Consider the following 14,855-nt stretch of genomic DNA (forward strand, 5'->3'; position numbering starts at 1 on the left):
CATGGGCAGGAGCATGCCTGCAGAGGAGGAGTTAGCACTAGAGCTCAGAGAACACTAAAAGGTGTTCCTCAGGAAGAGACCAGAAGCTCCTGTCCACAGTAGGAAAGGATAAAAAAATTCAGACAGACACCAGGAGCGGTGCTCTGTGAAGAGAGGCTGAAGGTGGGTGAGGCTGTTGTAAACTCTGAAGCAGGAGACCAGGAGGCTTGGGCTGGGGTCAGAGTGACAAGATGAGAAGCCATCAGGAAGGTTCTGTTTCCGTGGGGACGGGCGGGCGGGCTACTGAGTTCGATTTTAGAGGTAATGGTCACACCGTCCTGGCAGTACACACTTGGAAGCAGTGGAAGGGCATGAGTGACCTGGCAGAGGCGGAGGGCTAGAGGTATCAGATCTGGAAAGATCTGGAAGCAACCTGCACTAAGAGATGGGCCAAGGCGTGCGGAAGCCGGGCGTCTGCACGGCAGGAGGGAGAAGCGGAGGGCTGAGGAGGGAGAAGCGGAGGGCTGAGGACGGAAGCCGGGCACAGACAGGGAAGTGGGTGACAGAAAGGGCCCGGGCGGCCTGTTTCAGACGCCAGCCGCTTCTAGGGCAGAGCGGCGAGGGGGAGGAGCCTGACAGCCGGCGGCCGGCTGCCTTCGACTGCAGGAGCAGCGGCTCGATTGCAGGAGCCGTGGCTCAGGAGACTAGGGAGGAAGTATGTGTCACCAAGAGGGAAAGCAGTGGAGAAAGAGGCTCAGAGTAGCTGCTCGCAAGTCGAGAGCTGCACGTGTCTGCCGGCAGAGGGGAGGAGCCAGCGCAGACGAGAGGGGATGAAGAGGGAGCGATGTCTGAGGGTGCGGAGAGGACGAGGATGAGCTGAGCAGGGAGGGAGGGAGGCCGAGGGACCAGGAGAGGCGGAGAAGGTCTCCGCCCGCCGACAGCTGCTCGCTCCCGCCCCTCGCTTCCCTCACCAGCTGCCCCGCCTTCAAGTCGCCCATCCTGCCTCAAGGCAGACTGCAGCTGTGGCCCAGACCCCCCGAGGGTAACCAGAGGCGGGAGGACACCTGCAGGGTGGAATCCGCCCGGGGGGCGGGGCGTGGAACGCTGAGCAGGACTCCGAGGCGGGATGGAGGGAAGGAGGAAAGAAGGCAGACGCCCAGACAAGTTCTGGAACGGAGAAGGACACTCAAGGAGTTGGTAAGTGTCAGTTCTCAGCAAAGTGACAGCAGACGCGGAAGGAAGGAGCGCGGGAAGACTTCAGAACAACTGCTCTAAGGCCGCTGTGTGTGTGTGTGTGTGTGTTGGGTCCCTAGAGGTGCCCTCAAGACAGGAGTGGCCACCCCGGCCGTGCTCTGTGCAGACACAGGGACCGCCTGCCAGGCTTCACAGAGGAAACGGCTGGTGGACTCACCCCAAGAGCTCTAACGGGGGCACTGACAGAAGGGTAGGAAGCTGGCTCATTTCCAGGGACTAACAGGATAAGGCAACAGCTGCCTCTAGGTTCCAGGCACAGTCAAGAGAGAGGCAAGGGAGGTGAGAAGTAGAGGAAAGTGAGAGGTTTAGGGAAGAGAGGTACAAAAGGCAGCAAAGGCAGGGGTCATGGGAGGGAGGGAGCGGAATGGTTGGAAAGGGCGGGAGACGGCTGTCGGCAGGGACAGATTTCAGAGTCCGAGGTCTTAGGAGGAGTGCGTTGGAGGGAAGCTGTTACAGAACTGTGAGAATAGGGCCCCAGAAGCAACAAAAACATAGCTATTGATGTCACTGTGGATGACGAAAGAACTAGAGTGCAGGACCCTGAAGACCCCGAGGGAGATGGAGGTGACCTCGAGGCACCCGGGTGCCGGGGGGTGGGTGATGTATTCTGCGACAACATCTGTCTAATTTGAGGAGGACACCTGTCTGCGTGCATGAACACTGAGAGATGCTCTGTACCTCTTCAAAAGTCTTGAGATTTATAGATGGCACAGTCACTTCCAACAACCCAAGCCATCCTCTGGAAGAAGTAGACCATGGCGCTCTCCACCAGTAAACCACTCAAGATGGCCAAAAAGGAGACCTTGCGGTTGACGTTTAGGGTCACTGAAAAAGAGAAGGCAACTGATAAGTTCTTAAGAGTTTAATTAAATGATACTGGCATGTAAATTATGTGGTAGTGTGAATGGAGTTGTTTTGTAAAGCTGTTTTTAGAAAATCTGTTTGTTCTTATTAACCTATGCTGTTACTCTTCTATCTGCAAACCTTCTTAGAGAACCAAAGCATCTGCTTATAACAAGAACACTGAGCTGCTTCTGCTAGCATCAAGACACGGATTCCCATGAATATTAACCAGGAAAATGAAAGATTCTAAGGTTATAAAGAGAGTTACAGAAAAAAATTGCTACTCTTGGTTTTATAGTTTACAAGATGATAAACATTATAAGAAGTATCAGATAATAGGTTCATTTAAAATAGCACTTCTCACAATGTGTGGGAAAAAGGAAGACACACAGGGCTGCTTACTCCTTCCTTGATATAGTAAGAACTGTCCTGAGCTGGGAGGCAGGCTGGCACCCTACCCTGGCTTGACAACTGCCGACCATGGAACCTTGGACAAGTCACCACGAGTCATAAAGTGGAGATAATAATGGCTGCCCTACAGACCCCATGGGATAGATATAATGCATAAAGAAGGCATTTTGAAAACTAAAGAGTACCATGTAGTTAAACTGAACAAATACTGAACGTGTGCTATATGTAAGGCACTATAGAAATGTTAGGCATCGTGATTATTCTACGAAGAATTCAGCGTTTAACAGGTTATATAAAAATTACTCTATAGGGCTTCCCTGGTGGCGCAGTGGTTGAGAGTCCGCCTGCCGATGCAGGGGACGCGGGTTCGTGCCCCGGTCCGGGAGGATCCCACATGCCGCGGAGCGGCTGGGCCCGTGAGCCATGGCCGCCGAACCTGCGTGTCCGGAGCCTGTGCTCCGCAATGGGAGAGGCCACAACAGTGAGAGGCCCGCGTACCGCAAAAAAAAAAAAAAAACCCCCCAAAAAAGCAGAAAAAACTACTCTATAGAAACAAGACTTCAAGCTTTCAGATGGGTTGAAAGCTGAGAAAACAATAAGACATAAACATACCTCTAATTGCCTGAAAATTTGACGTAAGGACAAATACTTTGATGAGTCTGAGGCACAGGGATGTGTAGTCATGTTCCCAGATGACAGCTGGGATCAGCAGGAGTTTTCCGTAGCTAGATAATAACAGCGCTTTCAGCAGCAAAGCGAAGTTGAGGGTTGTTTTTGATGTTATGGGTCGTTCTACCCACAGGAAAGTAAAGATGCCAGTAAAATAGGCAGTTTGTTCTAAGGAGGAAATGAAAAATAAAGATATGAATGTCCCAATCCAAATCAGAGCCCCCTAAAAGCAAATAAACCACAGTTCCAAAATACAGCCTATCAGCTGACCACAAAAGAAATGCTTTATCAAGATCAAATTTTCTTTTTTGTCCCCTTTTCTTCCTTTTTTTAAAAAAATAAACCCCTGTCTCTTGTGTCAAATCCTGTATGATTTCAGAAACATTTCAATAATTCTTTCATGAAATACTTCATCATCCTCTGGAGAAAAAGTAACTCCATGAGAACTGTAATCATCAACATTCTAAAGTTCCTTTTAGGAAGTCAGGTTCTGTTTAAACAGCTTTAGTCCTAGAGATCTCCACAGACAGAACAGACAGGAGAATGGACGCTTTTAAATCTGAAAGATGGGACCCATCCTAGGAAGTACATATGAAGATGTTTTTCGTTGTTCATTCTTCCACTATTTATTGAGTGCCTATTAGCCATAAGATTTTGAATACTCTGTTACCTAAATTTAAAACTTCCCTTATTCATTTTAACAAACTTTTTGAGTGTAATTCCATATCCTTCCAGAAAGCATTCAGAGACAGAGTCCAGACTAGTAGAAGAAGCAATAGTTCCCCTGGTGTCCCACAGTCAGAATAGAGCACCATCTGTTCTGTTCCCATCAACTAGGAATTTAACATTTCTTTTAACTGCATTATTCTTTTTATTAAGATTGTTAGTGCTCTGATTACCCAGCTGCATACATTTTGAATGGTCTGTCCCTAATTCTACTTCTCCTATAAGCTGTGTTATTTAGGTTTCTGCAGGATCAGGTTTTTCTGGAACACATATATCATATTACAGGAGAAACAACTGTATTCTTTCTAAAATGTTTTATAACTGAATCTAGCCAAGATAAAGAGGTTCCAAATATAGGTGATTAGGATCAATAAACATAATTTAGGATGGTTAGCCCACATGAAATTTGATGTATTCTTCAGGAGAGACACACTACCTCGAAATGACTGAAGGGCTTGTCAACTGCAAGGATCTGTTCAATCAGGCAGATCATACAGCCTGGGTTTTGGACCAATAATAATAATAATAATAATAATAAAGAACTCCCTAACAACAAGAACCAACTAACGATGGTGGATTGTCTCCTGTCACTGGGGATACTCAAACCCACTTGCAGGAATCTAGAGAAGGGTTTCTTGCACTGGACAGGAGGGCTGACTAGGTCACCCTCCATAGCTTTCTAGCTTAGAACTTGGGAGACTCAGGGAACTGTACCTGCCCTTGGGCTCTGCATTCTTTCACAAGGCAGTTGTTGGAGAGCCCCTCGTACTTAAGGCGTTCGTGATCAGGTGGCTTCAGTAGGAGCGGCAGTGGAGAAAGAGCAGCAGTGGAGGAAATGGGAGATAGGGCGCCAGGAGACGTTCCCCTGGCTCTGCGCTGACGGTAACCTGCGGGGGGACTTAGGGTAAACCATTTGCTCTTCCTGTTCCTGTGCTCCCACAACTGCGGACAGGGAAGGAGCCCCCATCTACACACCGAAGAGGATGCTTGTGAAAACTGAGTTGATAATACCATAAAAACCGTGTTTAAGTTGTAAAATACTGTTATTTGTGTAAAATATTCTTTATAAGTTGTTTTAGGAATTTGAAACCTAACTAGGGATTAGATTAAGACACATAAAAAAGTAACAGGAGAAAAAAATTTCTGATCAAGTGTCAAAATAGCCACTATGGAGTTGGTGCTACAGAAATTCCAAACTATTTGAAAACAAGCCTGGTTTGTTTTTTAGAAATTATGGACATAAAGCAGTTTATCTATAGCAATTCTAAGAGGCTTTGCTTTAAAGCTTAAAATTATATTAGGTTCTGGTTCTTGGTTTAGGTGATGTGTTCAAGGACGTTTCTGATATTATTACGTACATTTGGGAATTCTCAGCATATAGATGAATTTTAAAACCCCTGGGACTGGATGAATTTTAAAACCACTGGGCCGAGGGAATAAGGGCAGATTGAGAAGAAAAAGGGACAAAAGAGGACACACAGTCCAGAAATATGACATTGGAGTGGGCTGGAGACAATGTTACTAAGATAATATTTCAGTATAAAGAAAAGATTTTAGAAGCAGAAAAGCATGGAAACCAGTAAGTAATAAAATAGTCACAGAAATTAATTCAACCCAATTCTGACCTAAGTAACAAATGCAAATTCTGAAGAAAAGCCATTTCAGAACTTAAAGAATTTGGGGGAGTAGCCCCTTCCCTGCATGCAGTCAGATAAATAACAAGTTTCCCCTATTAAATACATTGCATTAGTACAATGCAGTTAGTATAACACATTGAATAATGCCTGGCAATTATCAATCTGTTTTTTTTTTTTTTTTTTTTTTTTTTTTTTTGTGGTATGCAGGCCTCTCACTGTTGTGGCCTCTCCCGTTGTGGAGCACAGGCTCCAGACACGCAGGCTCAGTGGCCATGGCTCACGGGCCTAGCCGCTCCGCGGCATGTGGGATCTTCCCGGAACGGGACACGAACCCGTGTCCCCTGCATCGGCAGGCGGACTCTCAACCGCTGCGCCACCAGGGAAGCCCTATCAATCTGTTTTAATAAAGATGAGATTCAGGCAATCTTCAGATTGGATAATCAGAGCTTAAATTGAAGAATTTTACTAAAAATACGGTCTCAAAATACTTTATGAAACACTCTGATCTGATAAGCATAATTATTTCCATGCCATATGTATGGTAACAAAAAGTAAGAAAGCAGGTGATTTATACAAACTCACCTAGCAGATTAGTGGTACAGCTGAAAATTTAGTCTCAAGTCTTCTGAATAGCTCCTCTTTACCAGTGATTAAGACCACACATCTTAATTTTAAAATCAAAATGTTAGGTCAACTAAGAATAGAAAGCATGGCTTCTTCCTACCTAGAGAAGCAATTGCAAACATTCTATAGAAATCCCACTCTTTAGCATATCTGATAAAGTCGTCAGGATCAACGCTCTGGCTCGAATCTTGAAGCTGCCACCATCTCAGGTACGCTTCACAAAGCAAACAAAACACGAAGAGTTTTCCGTGCATCTGGTAGTCAAAAAGACATTGCCATTCAATCAGGTAAAGAAACAACTGTATTTAACACCAACAGGCACAGACAGAGCTAACTTCTGTGGTTTTTGAAGAATGTCCCACCTAGTAGCTTGTCAGACTCTGAACTGCCCAATTAAATGCCAGTTGTATTCAGTCTGTAACCAGTAGTTCTTAATCAGCAATGTTCAGCAGAAGCATCACATGGGGAGAGTTTTCAAAACACAAATGTCTACGCCCCCGTCCTGATTCAGAATCTGTGGAAGTAAATCCTAGGCACGCATATTTTGAAACAGTTCCAGGCAGAGGGTGAATTTTTTTTTAACCTCTTTATTGGAGTATAATTGCTCTACAATGGTGTGTTAGTTTCTGCTGTATAACAAAGTGAATCAGCTATACATATACATATGTCCCCATATCCCCTCCCTCTTGCGTCTCCCTCCCATCCTCCTTATCCCACCCCTCTAGGTGGTCACAAAGCACCGAGCTGATCTCCCTGTGCTATGCGGCTGCTTCCCACTAGCTATCTATTTTACATTTGGTAGTGTATATATGTCCATGCCACTCTCTCACTCCGTCCCAGCTTGCCCTTCTCCCTCCCCATGTCCTCAGGTCCATTCTCTACATCTGCATCTTAATTCCTGTCCTGCCCCGAGGTTCTTCAGAATCTTTTTTTTTAGATTCCATATATATGTGTTGGCATACGGTATTTGTTTTTCACTTTCTGACTTACTTCACTCTGTATGACAGACTCTAGGTCCATCCACCTCACTATAAATAACTCAATTTCGTTTCTTTTTATGGCTGAGTAATATTCCATTGTATATATGTGCCACATCTTCTTTATCCATTCATCTGTCAATGGGCATTTAGGTTGCTTCCATGACCTGGCTATTGTAAATGGTGCTGCAGTGAACATTGGGGTGCATGTGTCGTTTTGAATTATGGTTTTCTCTGGGTATATGCCCAGTAGTGGGATTGCTGGGTCATATGTTAACTCTATTTTTAGTTTTTTAAGGAACCTCCATACTGTTCTCCATAGTGGCTGTATCAATTTACATTCCCACCAACAGTGCAAGAGGGTTCCCGTTTCTCCGCACCCAGAGGGTGAATTCTGATGTGCACCCTGGTTAAGAATCACTGCTTTAAATAGTAGTTCACCCTCCATTATATTTTCAACATTCGTGTGATACATGGAATCCAGCAAGAATTTATGTGACTCAGGAGAGATGGAAGCAGCAATAAGAGAAGAGATTTAACCTGAAGATTTCATGATTCCTCCGAAGAAACGATTAGTCTGAACGTGAATTTCTTAAAAAGTGCCCCTAGGTTGGATGAAAATATAAATGAAAATAGTGAAAGCGATTAAAGGCTGGAAGTTTTCAAGAGGCTGAAATTTTGGCAAAAACAGAAAATACTAGGCAACAAGAAGTGGCTTTGTTCCATATATTTTTCCCATGGGTTGACATTTATCAGTATAAAGTGGGGAAGAGAAAGTGTGTGTGCAAACTCGATGTGGTCCAGGGACAAGCGCGGGGTGAGCTCCTGAGGCTCCTCCAGCTGGCGCACTGGTGCTCCTGGCTGCACTCTGGAGTTGCCCAGGGAGTTTTAGAAATACCCTTTCCTGGATCCCATCCCTAAAGATTCGCATATAACTGGTTCTGGGTGAGGCCTCGGCTTGGAAGAATTAACTGCCATCCCCTCCGTCTCCCCCAGATGATTCTAATGTGTAGCAAGGTTTGAGACTCAATTATATTACTAATATAAACACTGCCTGGGTTGTTTAACTTGGGGGAGGAGGCACAGGGAAAATAAATTGCACTGTTACTGTCCCCATTAGCCCAAAATTAGGGGTGCCAGATTTGGCAAAGAAAAGTACAGGACACCCAGTTAAATACGCATTTTAGATAAACAACAAATACTTTTTTTGTGTATGTATGTTCCATGCAATACTTAGGACATATGCTAAAAAATCATTTATTGTTTATCTGACTTCCAAGTTTAATTGGGTGTCCTGTATTTTATTTGTCAACCCTAACCAAACTATTAAAAGAGTTCACAAGTCAGTACATTAAATGTATATTTCAAAAAAAAAAAAAAAAAAAAAATCCAACTTCATATATTAGGACTTTTCTGATTTTTCACCTCATGTGTTCCCTGAACAGCAGAGTATAACATGCAATAAGTTATGTTTTAAAATCTTTTTCTTTCAGTGCTTGCTTATTTCTTTTAGGTATAATTCTCTCCCTACCAGGTTACATTGAATTTTATTCTGTTCAAAATTATTGATGTCTGTTTCAAAAGGTAACCTACTAAAAGGCAATCCAGGTTATGGTTTGTCAACTTCCTGCTAGTGACCATATTCTTAAATATACACTAAACATTGTACACTTTTTTAAAAAGCAGTGCCTGCTATTTCTAGAAATTTCCAGACATTGTTGAGATAAAAGACCCACTCTTGTTAGAATTTCTTTGTTTAAATAATATTCTTTAATTCTGTTCAAAATTGTTGATATTATTATTTAAAAATGCAAAATCATCCAGTAAAATTAGAAAAGAAAAAAATTATAACAACTTACATTTATTTTGGTATTGAAAAGAATATGCCTGTAGGCCTGGGCTCTGCATAAAATAGCATTAATCAAGATGATAACAGGATCATACTCGATATATTTGTCTACAGGTTTCTGGCAGGATTTCTGAAATAATGCAAGATAATATTAGAATAAACATATTCATACATTCTGAAATCTTCAAGGATTTCAAAACAGCAGAGTCTATTTTGGATTTGTATGGCAATAAGGCTATATCAGCATTTATTTAAATAAACTTCCATTCAGATACAAAATGTTCATCTGCATAAGACCTGGTTTCAGAAATGACTAAATATAATCTTCTAGGCTAAAAATATTAATCTTTTAATCTCATATTTAAGAAGACCCAAAAGATATTTGATTTAAAGACTGATTTTAGGCAGGAAAGTATCTCAGAACACGCTACTTTCAATTTGTAGGAATTATTATAAAATAAGTTTATAATGTACTTTCACTGCCTGTTGGCTAGATGGTCCCAACTTTGTGGTTCTTGAAACACGATTTGGAGAAAAGGGTTCAGAAAAGTAACCCTGCACCCAGAGCTTCTGAGAGCTCCAGGCAGGTAGGAATCCTCGGGTGGCACATACCAAGAGAAGCCTGTCTTTCTCTCCATGGAGAACATGGCAAGAAAATGGTCCTTCTCTGCCACAGTAGACAATGGAGAACGCTGGCTGTATGCAAGGAACGGGGTTGTGCCGCCTGATTCTGAGTTGCCGAAATCAAGGCTCCCTGGGCTCTCAGCCATTCCTATTAAAGGGCTTTTTTTTTTTTTGGACACGTGATTACAATGTTATGAAATCCCAATACCACCAGAACATATAAAATGCAGGTATAGGAGAACAAGCTCATTAGAAATGACATTTGAAAGAGTATTAGCTACAAAGTTGCATCAAGGCTCCTATTCACTGCATAAACAATGGCTACAATTCAAACACAAAACATTTTGAAACTTCGAGGGGATAAAATAGAAATAGAAGAAGTGATGGATATGCAAACATACTAGGATGGCCTTTTAATTATATCAAAGTGCTAGAAGAAAAATGGAGTGCATTGAAGAATATGAACCCTGCCCTTCCAGTGTCGTGAAGAGTTAGATTCAATTCCAAATTTAAAGTTTCTCCACTTCACTCACGTCATTACAAGAAGTGTGTATGTTTGTCTAGTCATCAGGTGAACCAATGAAGGGAGATGTGCTATTACTCCAAATTTAAATCTACCTAATAGATCTGAGGTTTAAGAGGTTAGGCTTTTTAGCTGTGCAAAGAGTAAGACAGTATCTAAACAGAAGCCACAGAATCAGAAATTCTATATACATGACAGAGCTGTTTTCTAGAACCTCTCCCTGTGCTACTCATGTGGAGAACACTTCCTCTGTTTATACAAATGAGAATGGAAGACCAGAGATGCTACTTCACTTTAAAATGAAACTGCAGACTGGTCAGGGATCCTCTCTCTGTCCTTTAAAAGTTCCCTAAAACCCATCTTCTGATAGCATCAGAAGTCTAAGATGGGATTTGGACATTTTTTAGAAGGAGGTAGGCAGAACCCAGCAGCAGGAGACACAGCAGCGTAGTGACTCCTTTTGCAATCATTTGTCTGACATATGTGTTTGGAGTGCCTATTACACTCGTAACAGCTCTCTTTACTTAGCCATGTCTATGGACCAGGCACTTCCACAGTGCTAGATACTTTCCTTGAGACATAAGCTCTACCCTCAGGGACCTTACAGTTTAGAAGGGGAAGTCAAATAAACATGCTAGTGTAAGTGCTACAATGGAATGAGCACAGGGTGACATGAACCCAAACAGAAGAGGCAGCTGCTGGTATCATGGGACATGCTATGTGCTATGCCCATCTTCCCTTCCCAACATGCTGAGTATTTTAGAAACACTGAGAATTCATTAAAGTCTGCTGGTTCCCTCCCTATCAGTTTAGGCCACATTTTTTCCTTGTTCTGCTTCTGTTATTTGCTTTTCCCTTGAGTGCTTCCTTCACCTTGAATGTAATGAGTCAAACCACACACACACACACACACACACACACACACAAAACAAACAAATGTGGTAAAACATCCAATTGGGAGATAGCTACATGTAGTAGAAATGTTTTCTTATTCTGGCAAAATTGTTCTATTCCATATCATTTATTACTCAATAGACCAGTATCCTGAAAGAGAAAGTCGTCCTCTAAGAAATCCCTACAGCACAGGGACCGTGCACACCCTGGGAACTCAAATACTGCTTCCACCAGCTCAATTTTAACATGGATATGGCTTAGTTTCTGCTGCTATGTTCTCTAATTCTATAATGAATCACATCTCTTTCAGAATATAAATTGGCCATTTTTTTTCATGAATATTCTTGCTGCTGCTTCCTTCCCATCATCTCCAGGACTAACCCCTTCCCCATTCATTCTCAAATTTTAGCTTCACAATAAGCAAACACATATCTGAGAAGTGGAACCTGTGAGGGCAGTGCTGTCTTATTCATCTTTGCACCCAGCACCCAGGGGTGAAAGCTGCATCTTGTTGTCCCGAACAGAACTAAAACTTGAGACAGTCTCAAAGAAGTCTTGTTTTGTTGTTACCATAATGGATTTAGCAAATATCTGAGCACTTAAAATAGGCCAGGCTCCTCAGGATATTAAAAGTACAATATCTTTAACATAACTATAATAAATTGTGAAGCGCTGAAGCAGAGAGAGTGACTAAAAGCAAGGGACATGCTTCCATTAGAAGAAAGTTAGAGAAACACAGATAGGCAAGCTGGGAGGAATGGCAGGAAAAAGCAAGAAGAGCAAAGGGAAGGGAGATTAGAATGAAAAATACTGGTAGAAGATCAGGCTGAGTATACTGCTGACTCCAAATACAGCAGAGAAGAGATCAAAGTACCTATAAGTTACCGGCTGTAACCACTTAGAAACTTTGTATATTTTTTCACAACAAATAGCCTGATGTCTAAAAACTTTTTACTTTTAATCTCAGGACTTGGACAGCCTTTACAAAGTTAATTATTTTATGGTTTAATTTTCAGAGTCTGGCATCACATGAATGATTTTCCTGAGTAATGCAATCATGCATATCATTAAGCATTAGCATGATATAAACAAGGATACTACCTACTCTGTTTCATTAGGGAATGACTGGGTACAAATAATCCATAATGTACAGTACCACCATTCAGTATTCCAACTATTACTCTAAAATCTGTCTCCTGGGTGAGAAAGTGCAATGTCTGGGGGAGAAAAGTGGGGGAGAGTATAGCTGTTGACCTAAATAGCTATCCAATAATTATTTTCTCTTTACATAAGTAAAGGTATAGAGAAGCCAGCGTCTGATGATTTGAACAGGGATTTTGTTGTTAGCTTAATGCCAATAATTTTTTAAAATACAGATTATATTACAAACCACTGCTAACTAAAATGCAAAGGCATTTACTAGCTTTGCTTTGGACAAACTATATTCACAGTAACGTAGCTGTCATCTTTTAGACGGGCCATTTAATAGGACTAGTCCAAAGCCATTAAGTTTAGACCACATATAACTTACTGTTCTCTCATACGGGGATGGCCTAGGATATGACCATCTAAAAAACCTAGAGAGGGTTCATTCATTCAACAAATATTTATTTAATACCTACTATGTGTCAGACACTGTCCTAGGTGGTCCAACTACATTAATGAATAAAATATACACAATCTCTGTCCTTGTGTCGCTTACATTACAGTGGGAGGAGACAGGCAATAAATAATAAAGTCAATTATATACAATATTAGAAGATGATAGGTACTATGGAGAAAGATAAGCAGGGAAGGGTGATAAGGTATACCAGCCTTGAAGGGGGGAATCATCATTTTTAATAGGGTGGTCAAAGTAGGCCTCTCTATAAGATATTCGAGAAAAGTCCTTGAAGGAGGTGAGGGAATGAGCCACACAGATACCTGAGAGAAGACTGTTCCAGGCAGAGAATTTTTACTTCCTCATTTTTGGTTTTTATATCACCAACGTCTAGCATCGTGCTTTGTACATGATACTCTACATTCAAAAACCACAATGGATGAAGCTTGAAAAAGTATTCTAGGAGAATTTACTATAGGTTATGAAGTGTAAAGATGGTAACATCTGTCTATCAAAGGGAGAATAAGAATGAAATAGCTTTGGCGTGAGCCCAAATGTCACCTTAATCCGATCTTTAAATTTCTAGGCACAACACCTGCATCCATCTCCGTCCGAGGATTCGTTCGCCCGGATCAGCAAACGTGACCGGTATGAGAAAAGCGCTGTAGGGTATGACTTCTCTACCACTATGGGTATTCATGCAAAGGTTCTACTGAGCAGGAACGGGAATGTCAAGCATCGAACTGAAGTCTGTATTAGAGGACCCTGAAACTCGTTGGCTTCTAATTTTTAACACCCTAAAAATATGGTAAAGATACCATGGTCTCTCACGGTTCCCAAACCTCGCAGCGCCATTTCTTCCCCAATGACAGCCCACACCTGACAACTCACACAGATGGTTATCTTCAGCACGCCGTGGCTGTAGTCTCGGTACAACTCCTTGGCCTCTTCGCTGCATTCGATGCACCTGTACTGGCAGGAGGCCGAGGCAGCAGCAGTAGTAGGAGTCACTGCCACCCCATCCGTCTTCCCCTTTCCAGCTGTCACCCCTTCGGTGGTCCCCTTGCCGGGCCGAAGCCCACTCCGCCCATCAGTGTTCATTTCCACGCAACTGCGGGCCAGAACTTCCGATTCAGTGGCGGGGAAGACGTCACACGCCAGACCGGAAACCTTGCGCCGCGCGGTGCTTACCGGGATTTGTAGTCCCAGCACTGAAAAGGGGCTCGCAGGCTGGCTGAGCTAGGACTACAACTCCCAGGAGGCGTTGCCACACCCCTTCTCCCGCCCCCTCTCCACGGCCCACCTGCCAGCCGCAGGTTCAGGCTGGGAGGCCGCAGCGCGCGGCGAGGGCCGCCGCACATGCGCCCTGAGGGAAGATGGCACCTGCCGGCTGCTGGTGCTGCGGCTGCTGGGGCGGCGCTGTGGCCGCCTCGGGCGCCGCCCGGCGAGTCTTGGTTCTGCTGCTGCTGCTGGGGGTTCTGTCCAACGGGCCGCGACCGGGCGCTCTAGCCACCGAGCACTACTCGCCGCTGTCCCTGCTCAAGCAGGAGCTGCAGCACCGGCAGCATCAGGAGGCCCCGGCGGGCGGCGGCTGCAGCCCGCAGTCCGGGGACTGGGGGGACCAGTACTCTGCCGAGTGCGGCGGTGAGTGGGCGGCGGCGGCGGCGGGCGGGCGTCTGGGTTGCCGCGGAGCGCCGGCGCGGCGGGTCCGGGGGCTGCGGGCCCCGGGGCCGATGTGTGGGCCGCCCGGGCCTCGCCGGCACCGGCCGCGGCGTGTGCCCCTGCGGGAGCCGGCTCCGTGAAGTGTCACGCCGGGGCCGCTTCCCGCCGCTCACACCCACGCCGCTGCGCGCCCTCCTCCCGAGGCCGCCGTGGGGAGGGCGGTGAATAGTGAAAAGAGCTGACAGCATGTCCCCGAGGCCAAGGCGGCCTCTCTGCAGCCCTAGCAACTTTTGAGAGGGTGGCGGAGGAGATGGCAGGTGGCCCGGGGCAGCCCCAGTCCCTTCTCTGGCCCCCGCGGGTGCTGTGGGAGCGAGGGAGGGACTGACGGACAAAGAGGACCGGACCCGCGCCCGGATCGGAGGTGTCTGGTCCATCTTAGGCCTGGAAATCAGGTTTCCTGACCTCCCGATTGACGTATTGTATCAAACATAGCCTGTAAAAATTTGATCCCTGGGAAGAAAGGAGGAAACAGAAGAGTAACCCCATTTAATCTGTTCATTGACATCTTGCTCCCAGGTGTTTT

General features: G+C 44.5%; 2 protein-coding genes across 11 annotated transcripts in view; one reads left to right on the forward strand and one right to left on the reverse strand.

Moving 5' to 3' along the window:
* Positions 1-1,836: 1,836 nt before the first annotated feature.
* Positions 1,837-13,747, reverse strand: ARV1 (ARV1 homolog, fatty acid homeostasis modulator). The gene is made up of 5 exons (XM_079728271.1): positions 13,502-13,747; positions 8,980-9,099; positions 6,244-6,397; positions 3,100-3,324; positions 1,837-2,058 (listed from the first exon to the last, which is right to left on the reverse strand). Exons 1-5 carry the CDS (start codon positions 13,709-13,711, stop codon positions 1,916-1,918), a joined length of 852 nt encoding a protein of 283 aa, XP_079584397.1. The 5' UTR covers positions 13,712-13,747; the 3' UTR covers positions 1,837-1,915.
* Positions 13,748-13,971: 224 nt separating this feature from the next.
* The window catches only part of TTC13 (tetratricopeptide repeat domain 13), a gene marked incomplete at both ends in the record, with an annotated part of 70,302 nt that continues 69,418 nt past the window's right edge, over positions 13,972-14,855 (forward strand). For 9 of the 10 annotated variants that reach the window (XM_079708914.1, XM_079708920.1, XM_079708916.1 and 6 more), the window contains one exon: positions 13,987-14,254. In XM_079708914.1, the coding sequence (XP_079565040.1) occupies positions 13,987-14,254 (268 nt within the window). Of the gene's footprint in view, positions 14,255-14,855 lie in introns of all 10 variants that reach the window. The other variant, XM_079708915.1, reaches the window with a different exon arrangement.

Source organism: Hyperoodon ampullatus, assembly GCF_949752795.1.
Source record: "Hyperoodon ampullatus genome assembly, chromosome: 1".
NCBI lineage: Eukaryota > Metazoa > Chordata > Mammalia > Artiodactyla > Ziphiidae > Hyperoodon > Hyperoodon ampullatus.